Here is a 22,246-nt window from a genome sequence, read left to right as displayed (position 1 = left end):
GAGTGTCACTAGTATGCCTCTACTTGACTAGCTCGTTGAATCAAAGATGGTTAAGTTTCCTAGCCATAGACATGAGTTGTCATTTGATTAATGGGATCACATTATTAGAGAATGATGTGATTGACTTGACCCATTCCATTAGCTTAGCACTTGATCGTTTAGTATGTTGCTATTGCTTTCTTCATGACTTATACATGTTCCTATGACTATGAGATTATGCAACTCCTGAATACCGGAGAAACACTTTGTGTCCTACCAAATGTCACAACGTAACTGGGTGATTATAAAGATGCTCTACAAGTGTCTCCGATGGTACTTGTTGAGTTGGCATAGATCAAGATTAGGATTTGTCACTCCGATTGTCAGAGAGGTATCTCTGGGCCCTCTCGGTAATGCACGTCACTATAAGCCTTGCAAGCAATGTGACTAATGAGTTAGTTGCGGGATGATGCATTACGGAACGAGTAAAGAGACTTGCCGGTAATGAGATTGAACTAGGTATTGAGATACCGACGATCGAATCTCGGGCAAGTAACATACCGATGACAAAGGGAACAACGTATGTTGTTATGCGGTTTGACCGATAAAGATCTTCGTAGAATATCTAGGAGCCAATATGAGCATCCAGGTTCCGCTATTGGTTATTGACCGGAGACATGTCTCGGTCATGTCTACATAGTTCTCGAACCCGTAGGGTCCGCACGCTTAACGTTCGGTGACAATTTGTATTATGAGTTTATGTGTTTTGATGTACCGAAGGTAGTTCGGAGTCCCGGATGAGATCGGGGACATGACGGGGAGTCTCGAAATGGTCGAGACGTAAAGATCGATATATTGGACGACAATGTTCGGACATCGGAAAGGTTCCGAGTGATTCGGGTATTTTTCGGAGTATCGGAGAGTTACGGGAATTCGTATTGGGCCTTAATGGGCCATACGGGAAAGGAGAGAACGGCCTCAAAGGGTGGCCGCACCCCTCCCCATGGACTGGTCCGAATTGGACTAGGGAGGGGGGCGCCCCCTTCCTTCCTTCTCCTTCTCCCTTCCCTTTTTCCTATTCCATGTGGGAGGTGGAATCCTACTAGGACTAGGAAGTCCTTGTAGGAGTCCACACTTGAGTGCGTCCTATGAGGGCCGGCCTCCTCCTCCCTCCATCCTTTATATACGTGGCCAGGGGGCACCCCATAGACACACAACAATTGATCATTGATCTCTTAGCCGTGTGCAGTGCCCCCCTCCACCATAATCCACATCGGTCATATCGTAGCGGTGCTTAGGCGAAGCCCTGCGTCGGTAACTTCATCAACACCGTCACCACGCTGTCGTGCTGACGAAGCTCTTCCCCAAGCTCTACTGGATCGTTAGTTCGCGGGACGTCACCGAGCTGAACGTGTGCTGAACTCGGAGGTGTCGTACGTTCGGTACTGAGGATCGGTCGATCGTGAAGACGTACGACGACATCAACCGCGTTGTCATAACGCTTCCGCTTACGGTTTACGAGGGTACGTAGACGACACTCTCCCCTCTCATTGCTATGCATCGCCATGATCTTGCGTATGCGTAGGAATTTTTTTGAAATTACCACGTTCCCCAACAGAAGGCTCAACTTAGAGGTGATAATACAAACTTTGTCTTGTATTGCTTCACCCACCAATATCATCGTGGTGAAAATGGTGATTTCCTCTTGAAGACATCATCGTGTAGTAGTCCGCTCTTTAATGGCTTTTGTGTCATTTTTTGGATACTTAGTCCCTAACGAAAGGATCATGGTAGATGATAGAGAAGACCGATGTTATGAGATCAACTTTGGATAATGGTCTGGGATATCTTGTCTTTTGAGTGACTCAAGGTCCCAAGTGTTTTATTCTTTGGTTTGCTTTCTGTGGTGTAAGCTTTTTTTCGATGTCTATCATATTTTGGTATAAATAAACAAATTATGATCGGTGATGCAGAAGTCAAGATCCCGTTAAAGAAAAAAATGATCCAATAATCAGGAGTCCAAGACAAAAATAGTTTGGCGGTGTAATCACGGACTGAACATACATCATGCGGGTGCTTTTATCGATGGAGAATTAGCCAATTTTCATGCTTAAAACTATTATTAGCATGCAACGGTATAACACACTAGATGAACACGAAATACATCACGTATGTAATAGCAACCATAATCAGAGACATGAACAGATCATGAAGCATGCACTCTTCATTTGTAACCATAGGTGTTGTAGGACAGTAGGAGCGATGTTGTTTCTTACGACTTTGGTGAAGACTGGTCGAAGCAGACAATGTTGGAGACGTCGGTACGTGACGTCACCCAAATTGGATGGAATACAACCTGTGGTGCAGACTAGTCGAAGCAGACGATGTGCATCCTTTCTGTGTAGAGCTTATTTTAAATGGAAGCACTGTTGTGTAGACTAGAAGGGATTATGTAAAAGATATTAGGGAGCTCAATGAAACAAAACATGTGCAAATCCACGTACATGCTCCCACCACTAGTCACCATGCAGACTTGAGTTGCATTGCTCGGCCTGGCTGTGAAGAAAAGATCGATTCGAGCGTTCCACTAAGCCAGACCCAGAGGTCTTTAAAGCACCGTCCAATAATATTTGCACACAACAAGCAACCAAAATCAAAAATTGTTGCATCCAAGTTAAAGTTGATGCAGACCCTTACCGGGGCCGAGCAAATCTTGTTATAGTAGACCGTCGGGAAGTCGTCATGCTAAAGCCTCATAGGACCAGCGCACCAGAACAACAACCGCCGCCGATGAAGGAACACGTAGATCAGAATGACTTAATCTGAATACACACGAACAAAGTCCGGATCCGAGTAGATCCACCAAAGACAAACACCGACCGAATCCGGAGAGGTCCGCTAGAGACACATCTCCACATGTCCTCCAACGATGCTAGAAGGACCACAGGGATGGGGCTAGGCAGGAAAGACCTTATTCCATCTTCAAGGAGCTGCCGTTGTCTCATCTTTCTGAGCAGGACATAAACTCTAACAAAACATAAAGAAACATATAAAAACGAAAATCTCCCGTTGGCAAGATCAGGATCCACTGCGTCCATGACTCTAAGGACACAGAAGACGAGGCAGATCACTGGCGCCCACTTGGAGGTTGATGAGGAGGCCAAGAGGACCGTGGTCAGCCACCTAGCACTAGCAGCCGGCGATGAACCCTGGCGCTCCTAGTCGCATATACTGGAGACATGTGATGATTGAGTTAGGCCAACTCCAGCGCACGACCCCGTCCTGTCCGGGTGCGTCCATTTAGGGTAAAATGGACATACCAGACGGCCAAGCGCGCGGACGCAAACGGACTTTTGTCTGTTTTCTGTCCACTTTCGTCCCATCCCTGGCCCAAGTTTGGGCCGCTTTTGAGGTGAAACGGACAGCACGCGGACAGGCGGGCCGTGTGCGCTTGTCCTCCCCTGGCCCCGCCGTCGATGGCACATGCATCCCTTTTTCTATCTGCCCCCTCCCCCTCCAGCCGCACCCTCTCCACTCTTGCCCCTCGTCGCCGCCACTGCCATTGCCGCTGTGCAGCTCGGACACGCGCTCGCCCAGCCCCCTTTCCCTTGATGCCCGTGAGCTACCCAACCACGGCCACCTGATTTGCGCACCCGGCGGCCGGATTTGGAGCGGATCCGGTCGGGCTTGAAGCTCGCCCGGTTGTGGGAGGCCGCGCCGTGCCATGGACTGGCCGGGCACCGGGTAGGAAGGCCCCGGCAAGGCCGCATGCAGGTACTGACTCCGCCTCTAGCCGCTTGGATCTACACCGTTGACGGTCCGCCGGCAGATACACGGCGGTCCGCCGGTAGATACACGGCGGTCCGCCGGGCTCGGTGCTGGCCCAAATGCTCATCGGCGCACCGTTGCCACTCATTAAGTGCGACCACTGCCCAAAGAAGGTCTTGCGCAGCGTGTCTACAACGCCGAAATATTCCGGATGGGTGTTCATCAAGTGCTCAACCGATGGGGTATGTGCTATTTAGTTTTGGTTGTGCTCTCGGATTTGACTAGTTGTGCTAAATTAAAATTTTATTGTGTAGAATGGATGCAAATTTTGGTATTGAAAAGAAGAATACATCGATATATTGATAGAGCGCAATTTAGTAGATGTTCGTGCACTTTTAGCTAGCATAGAGGCTAGAGATGAGACTAGTGCACTTGTTGCTAGAATAGAGGCTAGACATGAGACTAGATGCGAGGAAGCAACGTCTACTTCTTTAGACTCGAAGAAGAAAGAAGCACGCAAGATCGAGCATCTGCAGATCAACAATGAATGCATCGAGAAAGCACTAATCCAACTTACGGGAGCAGTTATGGAAGTTGGTTATCTTCTAAAATATATTCTTGTGGTTTTTGTTTTCTTTGGTCTTACTTTTCTAGTCAAAATTTGGTGATGTATTTTCATGTATCAAAAATCAATGATGAAAAAAAGATATGTGCTTGGAAAGAAAAATGTATGCAGACGGGATGTGGCCGGGATGCGTCCGCGCAGTACACAGCCGGCGCATTCCAGGAAAGGTCCGGACATGACCCATTGCCCTACTCAACCAAACAAACAGATCCGAACAAAACAAACGTCCGTTTAGGGTCATACGATAGAGTTGGCCTTAGTCCTCTGTACGAAGCTCACATGCGTACTTCCGTCCTGAAGCCAAACGAAAAACGGGTGACCACAACGCCAAATCGAGGCCGACTGGTTCAGGCCTGCGAAAACATGGATACTGGAATAAAGGCTGTCATGTCTGAAGCAAAAAGAGGAGGATGCAAAATGATGGTAGTATCTGGGAAGCGTTTTGGCTCCCCGGAGCCTTTGCTCTCGGATGAATAGTAACTCCAAAAAAGTAGTAAAATGTTTTAAAAAATTGAATTTTTTATTGATGTTCGTGTTAGTGTCGCAAGCATGCTTGATAATTTTCATTAGAAACGAAGCAGGCAGTGTTTCCTCTGTGAAAAATTAAAATTAGGATGACATCTTGGGATAACATTTAGTGTTTAATAATAGTTTTTATTTTTGCACAAGCCAAAATGTTTAACCTTTTTGCCTGAAACTTTGCAGGTAGCATTTCCATGTGACTATGAATACATAAATTTTTTGTTGAGATCTTTCAACATTTTTGAAAATCATTTTTGCGTGCAGGAGCACGTGCTCCTAGAAGCCAAATTGCATTTCTAGGTAGTACTAGTATATTATGAATGTGACGTGCGTCCCGTCCCGCCGAATACTACGAGTAAGAGTATCTATAGCCAGGGGCCTTAAACCCTTCTCAAACGCCCGGACGGGCTGATCGGTCGGTGACCGGTCACAAAAAATCAATTCACCTGGGCGTCTCAAACCGTCCACAGACGCTCGGGCTGTCCGGCGCCCCTCAGATCCAACCCAAATATAGGGCGGCCCGAGCGCGCCCGGGCGCGTCTGCCACGTTAACTCGGCCCATCTCGACCCCATATATATCCCCTCCGATGAACCCTAGACCTCAGTCCACACTACTCTCTCCGTCTTCTCCTCTTCCCAATCCGCCGTCTCCTCTTCCCAATCCGATCCATGACGGACAACCGCAGCGGCTCCGACTCCAATGGCGACGAGGGTGACATCGATGTTGTCGCCTTCCGCAATGCTTTGCGCCACTCCTGTCTAGATCAGGCAGCAGCAGCGGAGGCAGCTCCCGTAGCGACGCGTCGTCCCCTTCGCCCGCCGCCACACTGTGGGCGACGTTGTCGGGCCGTCCCATTCGCCGGTGGGAGCGCCAACCGTTCCACCCCACTCCAAGTATGCCGCTCCGCCGCCAACCCGTCCATTCTACCTCCGGAGAGCGTCCACGGGCACCGTTTGGTGCTTCTGCCCTCGCCAGCACCAGGCCGGTTGAGGACGCCCGAGGCGCGGCCCGCACGACGCGAGGGCAACGCGTGAGAGACGGCACGGTGGTGGGCGGCGTGTCGGCGAGGCGACATGCACCTGCGCGCGCCAGTCGATCTCGAGGACGCGCTCATTGCGTCCGTCCTCCGACGCTTCCTTGACAAGGACGGAGATGGATGCGTTGCGGCTGCGGCGGAAGAACGCCAAAGCGCTCCGACTCGCTATCGAGTCGTCGGCGAAGGAGAAGGCGAAGAGGCACGTCGAGGAGCAGGAACGCTTGCTCCAAAGGCTTGCCGGGGGTCACATGGAGCTATTGGGTGACTCCGACGACGGATCAAGCTCTGACGATAACGACGACGATGACCCTCCGGCGGCCGACGCCCACACCGAAGGCCAAAGCAGCATCGCCAACCGCAAGGGAAGGGTACTGCGAGAAAATGGTGACGTTCTCGGTCCTTCCCATTTAATGAAGTTTTTTTATCCATGTTTAGTGTATTGTTCGATTGAAACTACATCTTTTGGATGTCGTATGGTCGTTAATACTACAATTATGCCCAATTTAACTAAAATTGGTGCTAATTCGTTGATCTATTCATTTTTTATACATGCATGTGTTGCATGGATATGAGGCATGAATTGAGATACACGGATACAAACACAACAAAATAAGAGTGCCCGGCCAGTGTCTATGGAAGCGTTCGGCGCGTCCGTGGGCGTTTGAGAGACCGGATTTGATGTCTTGCCTGCGCGTACGACCCAGCCACGACAATTACATTTAGGATATTTTCGTAACCAGCTGAAAATGGCGCATGTCATCGTTATCTTTGTCAACTCAAAACCGAAAGTCCCACAGACGGTCACGCGCTCTTCAACTTACGCAAATGCCAGCTCAAGTTATCTCTACCCCAAATGGAGCACTTGGTAGCCTGGTACGGTTTATTTTTGTACGGCTTTTCTTAGTCCCATCTCCCGCCACCCCTTCCCACTGGTTTTCTAATTCATTGGTTTATTTTATCCCCACACTTTTCTTTCAAAAAAACACTTTCCTAGCGTACAAAAGATCACAGATCTAACTTTCCTAACTTATCCAAATCAACCGATCTCTGTCATTAATGCAATTTGTTTTGGGAAACAAATAATAGGTTTTGAAGAAACAAATAATGGATTTTAAGGAAATTAACAAGTAAAACATGACAAACAAATTTTATTGTAAAAGTATTATCTCTACTCCTAAAGTCTCAGTACGTAGGTCGTTTGTTGGTTTCGTTCATTTCCTTATCGATCAATCCCCTCCCTATTGATGGAGAGACATCCCACCGATATTTTTCCAAATAAAGCACTTGCCTCCACCTCTCTCTTGTATGGAAGAAAATCAGGAAAGAACCACACGCACATACCCCTCTCCTCCATAGATATTGGGGGAAGATCCCGTCAATCAGGAAAGAACCATCCTGAGCGGCTCCGCCTCTTCTCGATTCGTTCAAACTAGGAAAAATGTAGTCTCTGATTAAAATAAAAAGACCAACTCACTAATGCCCCCATCCCTCCTCCTCCCCATCCAATCCCCCGGACGATCTGCCTCCCCTGTCGCCTACCCCGCTGCTGCGTCGACCCTAGCCGCGACGCCCGACTTTTCCACCGACGGTGAGGCCTTCCTCAATCCCTCCAAGCTCTGTGTCCTCCGCATTGTGCTGCCACACCCCCACTCTCGTCGCTTGCGGTCACCGGAGCCATGTCGGGTAAGATGAATCTCACGTTCATGGCCATCGGTTTGCCAAGGTTGCGACACAGTAGTGGCCTGAGTGCTTGCGGCGCTGGAGGTGGTGTCATATATGTTGTTTGTCAGTGTGTAATGCCGGCTATACTAGGAGTCTGGGACCATAACAATGGTTTAATTTCCTTTTCTCTGTTGAGATATAGTTATAATCGTAGGTATCTTAATATAATGGTTTATGAAGGCATAGAAATCACACAACTTCCCTGGGACGCTGATCTATCAACGTGTATTCATCACCGGATCACAATCTGCAACACTATAATCCTAGGTGCTGGTTATTTCTAATACTCATATCTCAGAGTATAAGTTATTTCCCAAATGTATTTTTCTGTGCAACATATTTTTTTTTAATTTTGTAGGAGAGTTTACGGCAATCCTTCCAAGCATTAATTATTCCGATGATAGTAGGGGGCCTCCATGCACAGGTAACGGTTAAAGCTTTGACCTTACGCGGTAATATTGGGAGCTATGCTAAGTTGCTAACTTATACTTTGCCAATATATTTTGTTTTGTAATTTGTATGCCTCAATTTTTACCATATTGGCATAGGTTAATACACAATTACATTGTGGTCATATTCTTTGAAATGCTTTTTTGTTCGATAGAATTGTTTCAACCTTGCGACCATTCAAAGAAAATTATACTGTCAATCTCGGTACTTCTTGAGCAAATCCTGCTCGTCCAATTCCAATAATCTGGCTTGATTGACTATAGTATTATAAACTTTCATTGTAAAGGTGGTTGAGTGTATCTTTACCGAATTGCTCATTTACGCTCTTCGGACTACTAGGGAAGGTTTACGTACGTGTAGCCTGAGAAGAAGACCGATGAAGATACTTTTTTATTGGCATCAGGCTATGTTTTGGAAAGATGGTTATTTATGTTTGTCTGTGGCACTGCATGTTTACATGTAGTTTACCCTGAATCTACATCATCTAATTTTGACTCAATCTTGGTAGAAAGGAAATGTATCCAACCAAAGGGAACATCATATATTTTTCTTTTTTTTTGCGAGGGAACATCATATATTGTTACTTGCAAATGTACACATAAGGCCGATACCGAATTTTGAACACCAACCTAAGGTTCTTATTTCTCCTTCTTAGCTTCTTTTAAGAGGAATCATGCATGTTTGTTTCAGTCTTTCTTCATTGGTACATCGGCGTTGTTTTCTTGGTATGACTAACAAGCAAATTTTCTCCCTTTTGTAAAAAGTTGATACAACAAGATTGGTCTGGAATCTGATATATATTTGTATCTTAAACTTCTTCCAGTGGATGTGCTGGATCGCCATTCCTCAATGTGTACCTGGATTCTCTTTGTGCACCTAATTTTAGGCAGGTGTTAATTTTGCTTAAAGTGGTTGTTTTATTATTCTAGCAGCACAATTTCGTTTGGTCTTCAGATTAAGCAATTCTCTACATTCAAGGGTGCCGTTAATTATGATGCTGGCGCCAGCGTCCTTGAGGAGGGAAAGAGGGGCGCTGGTGGCAGAGGCCATGCACAAGTACGCGACACCCTGCTCGTCGTGGTACCATGGCGTCACGAGGTGGGCAAGCTAAGAAAGTCATTGTTACTGTTCATAGCTAGGGCTGGTTTTCCTTCTGTCTTGTTGACTCGATGCTTGTGTTCATAGATAGTTCTGGTTTTCCTTGCCGCTCCCAAATGCTCAAGTGGAACGGCAAGTAGGAAGCGCACCTCTGGGACAACACAAAGCCAGGTTGAGAGGCCCAAGCACAATGGCAAACAAGCATCTCTACTTCTAATGGAGCAGTTGGTAGTCTCCGCCGGTCAATTTTCGTCCCATCAAAGACGGTTAATTTTCGTCCTCCATCCCACCTCCCGCTACCCAGCGATCCCCCCTTCCTTCCTCGAGACCGACCAAAAAAAAAGGCAGGCTACCACGAGGCCCGTTGTGAAACACTACGGTTCAGCGACAGAAAATTGTCCTAAAAAAATCTACAACGGTTAACCTACGAAAATTAGCCAGGCCCTCGTGCCTCGCATCCCCTCGCACACACGAAAAAAAACAGCGAAAATAATCCCCGAGAGAAAGTCCAATCGCGTCCCGCAAACCCTAGCCGCCGCCGGCCTCCCCTACCCGTGCCGCAGACGCACACCATCCTCTTCTCCTCCCTCCCGTCAGCGACCTGCCTCCACTCCGCGAGGCAGATCGATCGAGACCCATGGCCGGGGTCGCCACCGTGCCTCGCCGCGCAGCGCATCGGGTAACCACCTCCCCTCCCCATCTTCCTCCTTCAAATTTTGGCAGCAACGACCGTGAGTGTGGCTGCTCCTCGTCCGTGCTCCGGCAGACGTCCCCTACCCCCCCCCCCCCCCCTCCGCTGACGGTGGCCAGAACGAGGTGGGTTCAACCGGCAGAGGCCCGGGCGAGATCGCGTGCGAGTGGACGGAGCAGGCGCTCGTGGTCGTGGTGAACCATGGGCGCAGTCGGAGCAGAGAGTCGGGGCGTAGGAGATGAGGAGAACGGCGTAGGCTTCATGATGGAAGGAGATACGGCGGCGGACAAGGAGGAGGTCGGGGGTTACACAGAGGTACAGGTGGATGTCAGCAACCTGCCCCCTACGACGTCGATGGTGAGCACCCAATATGTGAGCACCACGCGCAGATGTTCCTCTTAGCTTGCTACCTTTCCCTGCTGCCCTAATTTCCCCCTACAACTCAGTCAGGCCTCAAGCTACTCCCTAATTTTTGTAATTTGCATTATGGTATATTATGAATTCTTGTTTGATTATAATGAAATACGTGGCATAGGATCTGCAATTGTGTTGGGGTAAAGTTTAGTGATATTGGTGTTTCTTTTCAAGATTTTCTTTTTTGGCAGTACAAACTTCTCAAGCAAAGACGTGTGATCCATTTATTTGAGTTGTAGGTTGTAATCTATCTATTTGATCTATTTAGTGATATTTCACATCGACTGATTGTAGGTACTTTGACGTTAGAAGGGATACTTGCCCCTTTGGCGGATGATGTTTTTACAAGGTATGCATGATCTCGTTTCAGATTCAAATCTATCATCGCATATACTTCTTATATAATGTGTGAATTCTCAACCGAAACTTGACCGGTGCCTAGAGTGATATTTTGCCTGTTGTTACCTTCTCATACTTAATGTGCAACAGTAGTTTTGAATGAAGCCTAATTAAAATACTCAAGGCAGTAAAAACATAACTGCTGATGATAAGCCATGCAAATAATTCGTCATAGTTTGAACTAGCACCTCTAAATAATATTGTAAGTTTTCTGCAATCAGTGCTAGCTTAGGTGATGTGGAACGTTAAGAGTAGCTGATTGGTATGTTCATCAAAGCCATGCTTTGTAAAATAGGGACGGTCAGATGGCCTTGGAATATAACCATTGTAATTTGACTCATGTAATGAACTGTGCAAAATAAAATATATGGTGGTTATCTTCTCCTTTCTTTCAGTATTCAATTGTCTATTTTCCTATGCTCTTTGCTTCTTTGGTTTGACTCGTGCAGTACTGTATGTTCTCCAGCATGCCTACACCGATGGGCATTTGGAGGAGCCGGCAACGGTGGCAGTGCTTCATTTTCCTGCCGACAATGGAAGTATGGACCAGCAAGAAATATCGAGTTGGTACTCTCTATTAGTCTCCTCTATATAATGTATAACCTCTGCTGCTTCTCATAGAAGATTCTGATGTATAAACCTCTGCTTGCTCTCCGATAGAAAATTCCGTTCGAACATGCAGATTGGCATACTTGCTGAGAAGGTTACAACTGTAGGTAAGGCATCAAACTATATGTCTCAAATTAAGGTTTGTTTTTGGTTGGATGCAATTCTTTCAATAACATTCTTCTATAAATAAACTGAGGTTGCAATTATCTGACCATGTATTTTTGAATTTTGTTTTTCATTGAACATTCAAAACATCCAGAAGGAAGCAGTTGAGAAGAGAAGCACGTAGGGGATGATGTCGATCTTGCACATTCAGCTTTATGTATGTAGTCTCACTCTCATCTTATTTAATTTATTTATATCAGTTGAATAAAGAAATATAGCCTCTTAGGATCTAAATCAGCAATTGTAAAATTGATCGATACTTGTGCTCGCTCACAGTAGATGTTAATTTTTTTTTATTTTACAGTACATTTGGATGTCGGAGTTCGTTGCAATACCACATAAGCATCATTTGAAAGCTTGATTTTGTCATTGAATTTAATGTATTTGTCCGTATAATATTTTCACCCACACTGGCCTTTTACCTACTCCTATTAATATACAGTAGCAAACAAGTCCTTGACTCCTTCAGGAGTATTCAGTAAGACTAAAAAGCTGAAAAAGATATTAATGCCTTCAGGTAAATGCTTCTTCGTGTACCATATATGGCAGTTTGGTAAAAAGAAAAAGAAAACAACGGAGCAAATTAAAATATAATATGTTTATCAAAAAGGCAGAAGGTAATCGATGAGCAAACATATTTACATTCTAATATTTTTTATTTTCTTTTCTTGATATGTTATTTCCTTTGCTGATCCTTCTCTTCTTCATATGAACAGCCCCCAGCTAGATTGACGAGAAAGTTTATTTTGCACATGGTCTTTTCTGGTTTTGTCCTTGTAGCAAGAAGTACATTTTTATAACAATATCAGCTTTGCTCTGGTGTGTGCAATGATTTCATTCAGATACAGACCTTTTGGAAATTGTGGTTTTCTTTTGTATTTTGGTCCTAATATGGAATGTTCTGTTGCTGGATTGAATTACTCTCTCAGCATTTTTATTTTGACATATTATAATGCTCAGTTTGTTTACAGGCTATTGAATACTGTCGGAGGAAGGAATCAGTGCTGAGGTAACTTCTTTTCTAAAATATATTCTCAGTGTAACTATCGATATGATTTTACTCTACATGGTACATGCCATGAATACTAACTTATTTTCTACTGATATGTTTTAACAGGTGATCAACCTTCGATCAGTTAGGCCACTGGATAGAGCTGCGATAAAAGCATATGTTACGAAAATAAATAGGTTGGTGATTCTTGAAGAAGGCTCCCCCCAACATCGTGTTGGTGCTGAGATATGGTTTTCTCTCTCTCTCTCTCTCCACACACATCATGTCAGGTTTGAGCAGGCCAACCCTCTTCCAATTATTCATTCGAATTATTGTACAGAATCTACAATTATAAGAAAGAAGAATTTGATAAATTAGAGAGAGATATGCTTTCATAAATTGCTCACCCCTGAAGGTTACAAATTCAAGTGTTGGGTTCGAAGGATGAAGCAAATCCCAAATCACATGTTAATATATCTTGATGCACATTTGTATTTACTTTGCTTCAGGTTCACATGCAGTGACGGAGATTTCATCGGCTCGCCTCCATTTTCTTGGTGAACCCACATTTCCCTCTAAGGTTTGTGTTTTCCCCTTTTGATAGTACTTTTTATTTTCTTGCTCGAGCCACAGATTCTACTTCTGCATATTGTTTACTTTATCCTCGCTGCATCGGCCTTGCATATGGCCATTGGGTACTGATCGCCTCCATGTCTTTGGTGAGCCCCCATAGCTCTAGGTCTTTTCATTTTTGTTTAGTTTGTTAGATTTATGAAGAGCTCTTCTATTCCAAATTGAGAAACCTATGCTTCTTTCCTATGTTGGTCCAAAAGGCCATTTGTTTGATAGCAGTTTGATATCAGCAAAGTTTTTAGCCAAAACTGCTTTTGATTCGGTTCAGTTTGTGTTGTAGATATTTGATCGGTAATTTTGTATCTTTACGTGCCCAGGTACATTCTGAAGGAGAAGATTGCTGGTCGAGAAGGCCATTTATCTGATATTAGTTTATTGGAGAAATTGCCCATGATGTATTTTCAGTACATTAGGATTTTTTGTAGTCGCATGGTTCTGATAGGAAGATACCGTTGCTACCAGGTCAACAATCTCCCCTTCAATAATATTTGATTTACATTTTGTATGCCATTCATCGAATCAATGTGGATTACAATGACCACCCGTATGTTTTGATTGCAGTACTTCTCTATGCTATTTCACTATTTTGGACTCATGTTCTTTTCATTGTGATGTAGTAATAAGTGAAATAAATTGAGTCTAATTCTTTGTGCGGACATAGGCGTTTCAAAGAAATATATGGCTTGTTTTATTGTTGGCCCTTTCTTCCCAGCCACTGGATATGCACTTAAGTTCCCCAACCAGAAGCATCTCCCTGTCCATGTAACCAATAATATTTTGGAAGTAGAATGTACTCAGGATCATAATGGAAATTTTTGTTTTTCTGAAAACCATGTCCCACTGTACATGGCACGAGAGTTTGAGCAGAAACCTGGGGTTAGCTCCTTGCCTACTCCAGGAATTGTGCACTCGAACTATTTGAGCAGGGTTTTTTTCTGTCTTTTGGATAGCATCTTGCAGCCAACATTTCTGAATTCCAGCATTGGTATCATTAAGCATTTTAGTTCTACCCCATATGGATATTAGTTAACTTTATGTTCTTATGACGTAAGTACATGCGAATTGTTCCGTTCCTTCTGGAATCAAATCTTTTCGGATGTCCAAAAGCACTTCTGGTGGATCAGAAAATTGTGTTTTTTCTCAGCATCTTAGTTTTTCTCTATGGAAGTATTTAAAACAGTAATCATTCTTTCAAGAATGTTACCAATACAGCACTGTTTTTGTGTTCCGAATTATGCATAAATGCCCAAGGGCAGTGGACCAAAGTCAACAACATAAGTTGTTTGGCAAATGTGTCTTAGTTCCCTTTCAGTCTCTTCTGTAACATCATCTCTTTTAAAAAAGATCTTTTCTATATCAGTGCACTGTAAATATATATTAGAAATGTTGGTTTAATCGAGTGTGTGATTATCGGTTACCATGAAGGAAATCACTGTAAGATTTGAGAGATGCAAGGCTAACGTAAAAGCAGTAAGAGTCTTTGAGATGCCAAAACTTCTCTCATATATGTATTTTGTGTACATGTAAGTCTTGATCTTCCAACAACATTGACAGCAGGATAATTCTATTTCTTTTAGTTGACCACAACATGTGATCAGGGCCCATTTGGAATGCAACTAATGTCAAGTGCACCATCATCTTAAGCATTATTTACTCGTGCTGTCACTGATTGCATATACAATACCATCAGAAGCATCCATTAAAAAATGTGTCCTTAGAAGCATCCATTCAAAAAAGTGTTGAAGAACTATAGAAGGTTGGGTGTTGGCTGATGTTGTTTCGGTTACTATTCCTTGTGATTCTAAGTTATTTGCAACGCACCGACGATTTCCTACTTTAGAGGGTTGAGAGTGAGCGGGACGAGGGTTGGGTTGGTCTGTTCAGTTATGGTTGTCTGAGCGAAATAATTTTCCTACTTTAGAAAATGAGGCAAATTGGATTTCATTAGAGATGGCTTTGCAACAAAATGCATGATCTGGTTTTTTTTATCAAGTTATCTAATTTTTTGGTTAGCATAAAAGGGTAGATGCCTTGGTTGGTTGCTTCAAGAGTTAATAACAAACACAGTGGCATATCAGTTGCATGCCCAATAATGAACATCATATTTTTGTTTTGTGTTAACGCACGACATATAACTGTATGTTACAGCGTAACAATGGCTCGAGACATTGGATCTACCTACTTGGCTCGGGTGCGTCATGGGTGGCGCATGGCTTCTTCTCATTAGATCAACATGAACGGGGGGAGAGGTGTTATCAGGGCGAGGAGCGGGGCGGTTGGGTGGGGGACTCCTCGTCGATACGTGGGGAAGTACGATGTGGTGAGTGTGAGGTCGGCATCTGTCCAGTTTCAAAGGAGGGGGCTCCAATTGGAAATGTCCTGCTACGACGGGAAACCGAGCATGAAGGGGAGGGCTCGACGGAAAAAGAGAAGGATGCGTGTGGGGTGGGTTTTTTGTCTTGGGACCACGTGTTGACATAACATGACGGATAGTTGGAACAACCACATTTCTCGTCAATGGCTGGATTTTGGAAGACCAGGCCGGCGAGACTATTGAATTTTAGGGAGCTCACTCGCATCCGTTTGATGTGCGAACACGCCCGACGTATGAGGTAAAAATAAGCTTAGTCCTTGAAGACGAGTTTAATCATTTGTCTGATTCTTATATGTATTATAGCCCGTAGCAACGCACGGGCGTTCTACTAGTGGTGTGTAATTTTACTGTCAACACTCTATCCCGTTGAGCATTTCTCTTCTTTCTGTAGGGTTTGTGCATTTAAATTCAACTGCTTTTTTATATAAAATGAAACATTTAATTGTGCACCTATCTTCACTACCCCTAATTGATTGCTTTTCTTTGGATGTTTTGCATGGGATCCGTTTCTACCTTTAACTACCATTGTGGTTCTTTAGTGTACTGCTATCACAGAGAGAGTTTGGATGGAACATAAGAGCAGCTCAATTTAATCTTCATTTTGGCATTATAGGAAGCTATATGTTACTGAAGATAATGATGAGAGGGCACATGACCTTGCAGCCCTTAAGTATTGGGACATACAACAGCACACCAAACTAAGCAGTGTTTGTTTATTTGTGGAGATTTCTACTGTTTTTTCCTGAGGTATTCCTACTTATACAAAGAAAGAGAGAGATTGAGACATGTAGATTGTTTACTATATGACCACAATAGGAGACCATATATTTGACTGTAGACTGTAGCAACTATAACGGGATATCAATATATTTGTGAAAATAGCATAAGAAAGCAACAATTCAATGGACTTTAATTTAGTGCTTGATTATTTTTCGAATCATACAAGGAGTTGTATCTTCTTTCATAACCATACAAGAGACACATGACAAGAGCACCACACAACGCATGGCAGCGAGAACAATCTGTTGCAAGAGCCAAAAAACACGACCCAGGAAACAACTATCATCAGAACGACAACAAAGACTAAAAGCACGACACCGCGGAGAAGAGACAGTCACCAGCCTTGAGACAACAACACTTGCATGGGCCTGGGCGCAATGTCACCGAACACCGAGGCCACCAGCCCAACACCACCGGACCGGCCGTGACCCAGGCCGAAGGGGAAGGGCCATATGGAGAACAGGCCACCGGCCCAACACCACCAGGCCGGCCGTCACGCAGACCAATGAGGAGGGGCCATATGGGAAACACGCATCAGCCACCGGGGACAAAACCCATCGCGGCCGATGACCAGACAATCAGCCAGAACCTGACCAACTACCAATGTGGCAATGCCTCTCACCGGTCGGAGACGAGCGGACGGGAGGTGGATGTGCAAGATCCGACAGGACACCACCAGATTTGGTAAGGAACGTAGAAAACCAAGATAACAAGGAGCAGTATTTTAATGGTTGGAGAGGCGGGGAGCACTAATAGACCAAGGTTCGTATTCTTGTTGCGTTGGTCTTGAAGAACGAGAGATATACCAAGGATAAATAGTGTACCTATGTATCTCACTTTTCTTATCGATGACACAATGAAATGTTTGCATAATTTGAACTTACAACCCGTGGCAACGCACGAGCATAAGCTAACAAACGAATGCCTATTTGAAAAACAATGTAAGCATTTAATCTATTGCAAGAAATTTGTATGAACCTGTCTAATGGAGTGGAGGCCCAACCGGACTCTCTCTCAGTGTCGGCGCCTACTGCTTGGAGCGGCGAGCGACAGTCAGTGGACGGCGGAAGAGCCCTATCGCCGTGCAGCTTGGAGGGGGAACGCGACGCCCTTGACACCAGAAATCGGCATAGGATGGCAGATCGATGATGCGATTCGCCTGATGTGCAAATCATCCTGAAAGTCATCGTTGGCACTAGAAATCGGCCTGGGATGGCCAGATCGACGACACGGCTTGACGGCGGTCGGATCCGGCTGCTCAGCCGGACACATGGCTGGGAGTGAAGAAGGCGGGCGAGATCCCGATGGAGGGGTTGGGAGGCGCCGGTGAGCATGGAGGGGAGGGGCCAGGGACATGCCACGTGGGGAGATGTGGCGGTCGGGACGCCGTGGCGGAGAGGGATGGCGGGGGCGACCTCGTGGCAGAGAAAAGGAGTGGGAGGGTGAGAGAGTGAGAGGTACGTGCGATGAGAGAGTGGCTAAGCTAGTACGACAGGGTAGGTAAACTAAAAACATGGGTAGGTGAAAATATTTTTTTCTCAAGTTTATTATATAAAATATCATTTATATATGTTAATATATTTGTATGTAATTAGGGGTACCTAGTTTTTTTGCAAATAAAATTAGTTGTGTTAGTCTCACATTTGTTTTTATATACTATACAGTATATACTTGTATAATGTGGTATAAAATTTATTCCACTTTTGTTTGTCAGAGATAAGAAGTGATGGATTTGGATGATGTTTTAAAAATATCAACTGACATTAACATGTACAATTTAACATGCGTTATGGCAAAAACTTTAAAAGCCTGTGGCAACGCATAAACATTCTACTAGTGAAACATAATCGCAGTCCCTCACCGCGAGGTTTCTTTCAGCCCATGTGACACGTCCCCTTCACACAACCCCTAAAACAGTAGCAACTCCACAAGCTAGAAACGAATAGAAGCAAAGCCCAGTAACCCACAAGACTCCATCACGCGCCGTCAAGAGCGAGAGACCCATGGCAGCGCGTCGTGGCCTATTTATTGAGAGGGAGCAACTAACCAAGGAGCGTTCGTTTGAAAGCCTTCTGAACGATCATTTGGGGTGAGCTGAGAGCTCACCACTTGGCGTACTCTCAGCAGCCGTCACGTATCGCGCTCTGGGCGTTATCTTTGATTTTCTTCGCACGAGTTTTTGGTTTTTTTCGTCCAGAAACAAAAATAAAAAATGTTTTTTCGCTTCCGCGAGGGGCGTGATTTTTTCGTGTAAAAAATTGTTCGCTAAGATCTATCAACATGTAATCTAGTTTTAAATATCACAACGCATGAAATCTAATAATAAAAATGGTTTGAGATTTGGACACACAGTTTAAGAGATACTGGGAGGTGAAATTGACCTTTAGAAAAAGTGCTCCCTAATTAGTGATTTCGCTATCGCGGCACCTTCATTGCCGCGCAACATCACTGGTGCTCGCAGCAGCGTCTGGGTTGGCCGGCCACGACCGGGCAGCGCCAAAAAACACCGCAAAAAATGGCTGCGCGGTCTTCATGCTTTCATACAACGAGACTAACCACTCAACCAACTAACTGCTAGTGACTATTTACAACACGGACCTTTTGAGAACAGTCACATAGATGCACTATTGATTGCGCATTACACTGTGACGTTTAGATTTTTCAATTATTTGAAAACATGGTCATAGATTTTAAATGAAGTTCGCGAACATGTAGAAAAACTTCACGTATTCAAAAAAAAAGTTCACCAAATCAAAAAAATTCATGATTCATTTTTTTTACAAATTCAAAAGAAGTTCATTTAAAAAAAATGAATATATCTTGAAAAACTCGCAAACTCCAAAAGAGTTTATGAATTTGGAAAAAAGCAGAAAATAGAATAAAGTTCATGACTTTGAAAGAAATCATCAATTTTTTTAAAAAGTTCATTGAATATGAAAAAGGTTCATAAACTGAAAAAAAATCATCGAATTTGGAAAAATTCATCCAAATTGAAAAATTTCATCGAGTTTGAAAAGAAATTCTTCGAATTAGAAAAAAGGTTCATTGATTTAAAAAAACATCAAAAAATGAATATTTTCATCGATTTTGAAGAAAAATGTTCATCAATTTTTTTTAAAAGAACCATCGATTTTTAGAAAAATTCATCGAAAAATAAAAAGTTCCATCATTTATAAAATTTCATCAATTTAAAAAGATCATGAAATAAGGAAAAAAAGAAAACGAAAAAGCAAAGTAGAAACAAGAGAATAAGGGAAAACATGTAACCTATCATATCCGCCGAAGTGGCCGTGCGGTCGCTGATTCGATTCTCTCCGGGGAGTTGGGCCGGCCCAATGCGAAGGTCCGTGTGCGTCCCTTTCCAAAATGCATACAAACGGGCACCTGCGCGTCGCCATCGCTTTCCCCTTCCGTGCAGCCTCCAGCTGGTCTGACAACCATCTGAAACACCCCACCTAACCAACCGCCGCGGCCGCGAGAGCGCAGTCCCGCGCGGGCCCGGCTCGCACATCGCCCTTCACTTCACTCCGGCTGGCTCCTGGTGTCACCCCGCGTTTGCAGCAGCGCACCCGCACCGCACGCGTTCCTACCCCATCAAATGCGTAGCGGTAGCTATATAAACCGCCGCCAGATCTTTCCTTTGCCTCCCAAAACAAAACCGCACAAATCCATCTCGAACGACGAACTGATCACTGATGGAGCGGGCGCACTGCGGCAGCGGCCACTCGTCGTCGGGGACGAAGTCTCCGGCGGCCGGCGGCCGGGAGGAGGGCTCGTACATGACGGTGTCGTCGGCGCCGCCCAAGCGGCGGGCGGGGAGGACCAAGGTCAGGGAGACGAGGCACCCGGTGTACAAGGGGGTGCGCAGCAGGAACCCCGGCCGGTGGGTCTGCGAGGTGCGCGAGCCGCACGGGAAGCAGAGGCTATGGCTCGGCACCTTCGACACCGCCGTGATGGCGGCTCGCGCGCACGACGTCGCCGCCGTCGCGCTCCGCGGCCGCGCCGCGTGCCTCAACTTCGCGGACTCGCCGCGCGCGCTCCGGGTGCCGCCGCAGGGGGCCGGCCACGACGAGATACGCCGGGCCGCGGTCGAGGCGGCCGAGCTGTTCCGCCCGGCGCCTGGGCAGCGCAATGCAGCTGCCGAGGCGGCGGCTGCTCCGCCGGTAGACGCGGGGAACGCGGAGCTCGCCGCAAACTCTCCTTGCTACTACATGGACGGACTGGAATTCGAAATGCAGGGCTATCTTGACATGGCGCACGGCATGCTCATCGAGCCACCACCGATGGCCGGGCCGTCGACGTGGATCGAGGAGGAGTACGACTGCGAGGTCAGCCTGTGGAACTACTGATGGCGCGCACCTGAGCCGGCCCGGCTCTGGCCTTCATGGCTCACTGTACATACAGCTTAATATCGCCATCCAGGACGACCTGTACTTGTGGTGTGTAATGTTTCCCTGCTATTCTGACGAAAATGTCATGACAATGTGGGTCAACAAACAATTAGTGCCAGAGATAGCACTTGCACGGGCGATCTTGGCACGCTGAAATTCAAGCCTTTACTCGACCGATTCATATATTTCCTGCTTTGAGATAACTTGGTCAGACTAACAGGCTCTTGCGCTGTCGCAGAAGTTTCGAGAGGAGCTTTTCAGGTCGCATTCCCTGATGCAGATCTTTATCGACAAAAAAAAATCCATGATGCAGATTAACCAGCGGAAAAAGACAGGGGCAAAGAAAAAACAGCGGAAAAAAGACTTGTTCTAACTTGAGAAAGAAACTTCAGGAACAAAATTGGAGGTGTTGCTTGTCAAACGCAAGCATTTTTACCGAGTCTGTTGATGAGTCTCATGGTGTGTCCGTCGGATATGGAGGTGTTGCTTCACCTTTTACCCAGTAGCAAGCACTTACTACAGAACCTTCCATTTTCATATTTTCAGTAGCAAGCTTAAATGTTACTCACTCCGTCTCATAATGTAAAATGTTATTACAACCAAGACGTCATATCTTGTGCATCCACAAACCAACCAATATGTGTGTATATCAGCCATAATAACATCTTATATAAAGGTGCAGAGGGAGTAATTTGTTAACGGCCTCAGGAGAGGCCTCAACTCCATCATCGCTCTCACCGCATGGGCTATCTGGAAGCACCGGAACGCGGCCATTTTCGACGGTGCCCGACCCTCCACCGACGACCTTGTGCAGCAGATCAAGGACGACGCGTGCCGGTGGGCCAAGGTCGGTGATAGAGGACTAGATAGAATCATTCCTCTAACCTGATTGTACGGTCTTGAGGCTGAGCACCCTCCTCCGTTGCTTACTTTGCACTCTCTCGGACGCCGTTGCGTGCACGTCCGCGGGGATGCATCCTGTACTCTTCTCTTTCCACCTATCAATGAAATGATACGCTGCTCAGCGTATTCACGATAAAAAGTAATTTGTTAACGGCCAAATCCCGTGGGCATGATATACCAGTTACTCCACTAACTCTGTCCTCTGGCTCCTCAGCCGTTGTATACTCGAGTACAGATATCAACAACTAACAACAATTGCTGACTAACTTAAAAAAAAGGTAATGACCGAATAAGACACATTTGGAACTTCTAGCATTACCAGGGTGTACTTGTTTTAGTGGTGGATGTACTTTTGTTAGTTGAGAAAAAAAAGATGTCTTCTATTTTGTGGGATTAACAGCTAATGGTATTGACAATCAGTGGCGGAGCCAAGAAATTTATATTAGTTGGGCCGGATTGTGTTAAAATAGGTTGGGAAAGGCCAAACGATTAAATAATAGGCTTATAACAGAAAATAATCACTAGTGTTTGCACTGTCCATCAGCAAATTAGCACTGCATCTCTATTGTTAGAGGTGCCAGGCCCTGGTTGGTCCCCCCTTTCTCCATCACTATTGACAATCAGTGCCGGCAAGATAAACGTACCAAATACAGGAGTCCTTTTTACAGTACATCAAATTACCACTGAAGGAGATA

At 45.3% G+C, this 22,246-nt stretch overlaps 1 protein-coding gene and 1 long non-coding RNA gene across 7 annotated transcripts; both read left to right on the top strand.

Annotated features, from left to right (window-relative positions):
- The first annotated feature begins 9,644 nt into the window (after nucleotides 1-9,644).
- On the top strand, nucleotides 9,645-13,644 carry LOC123054130 (uncharacterized). 6 transcript variants are annotated; one of them, XR_006426054.1, is made up of 9 exons: nucleotides 9,975-10,249; nucleotides 10,601-10,655; nucleotides 11,172-11,272; nucleotides 11,366-11,421; nucleotides 11,574-11,636; nucleotides 12,451-12,488; nucleotides 12,597-12,760; nucleotides 12,980-13,050; nucleotides 13,421-13,644. It is a non-coding gene; the product is annotated as an uncharacterized lncRNA (long non-coding RNA). The 6 variants fall into 6 exon arrangements; XR_006426057.1 differs by adding an exon at nucleotides 11,997-12,096 and having other exon boundaries at nucleotides 12,196-12,488; nucleotides 12,597-13,050; XR_006426055.1 differs by lacking the exon at nucleotides 9,975-10,249 and adding an exon at nucleotides 9,645-9,880 and having other exon boundaries at nucleotides 12,597-13,050.
- Nucleotides 13,645-19,915: 6,271 nt separating this feature from the next.
- On the top strand, nucleotides 19,916-21,116 carry LOC123049720 (dehydration-responsive element-binding protein 1E-like). Its single transcript, XM_044472607.1, has one exon. It carries the CDS (start codon nucleotides 19,953-19,955, stop codon nucleotides 20,604-20,606), a length of 654 nt encoding a protein of 217 aa, XP_044328542.1. The 5' UTR covers nucleotides 19,916-19,952; the 3' UTR covers nucleotides 20,607-21,116.
- Nucleotides 21,117-22,246: the final 1,130 nt, after the last annotated feature.

Source organism: Triticum aestivum, chromosome 2D, assembly GCF_018294505.1.
Source record: "Triticum aestivum cultivar Chinese Spring chromosome 2D, IWGSC CS RefSeq v2.1, whole genome shotgun sequence".
Classification (NCBI taxonomy): domain Eukaryota; kingdom Viridiplantae; phylum Streptophyta; class Magnoliopsida; order Poales; family Poaceae; genus Triticum; species Triticum aestivum.
The sequence above is the reverse complement of the archived record's forward strand: the minus strand, read 5'-3'. Positions and strand labels throughout refer to the sequence as shown.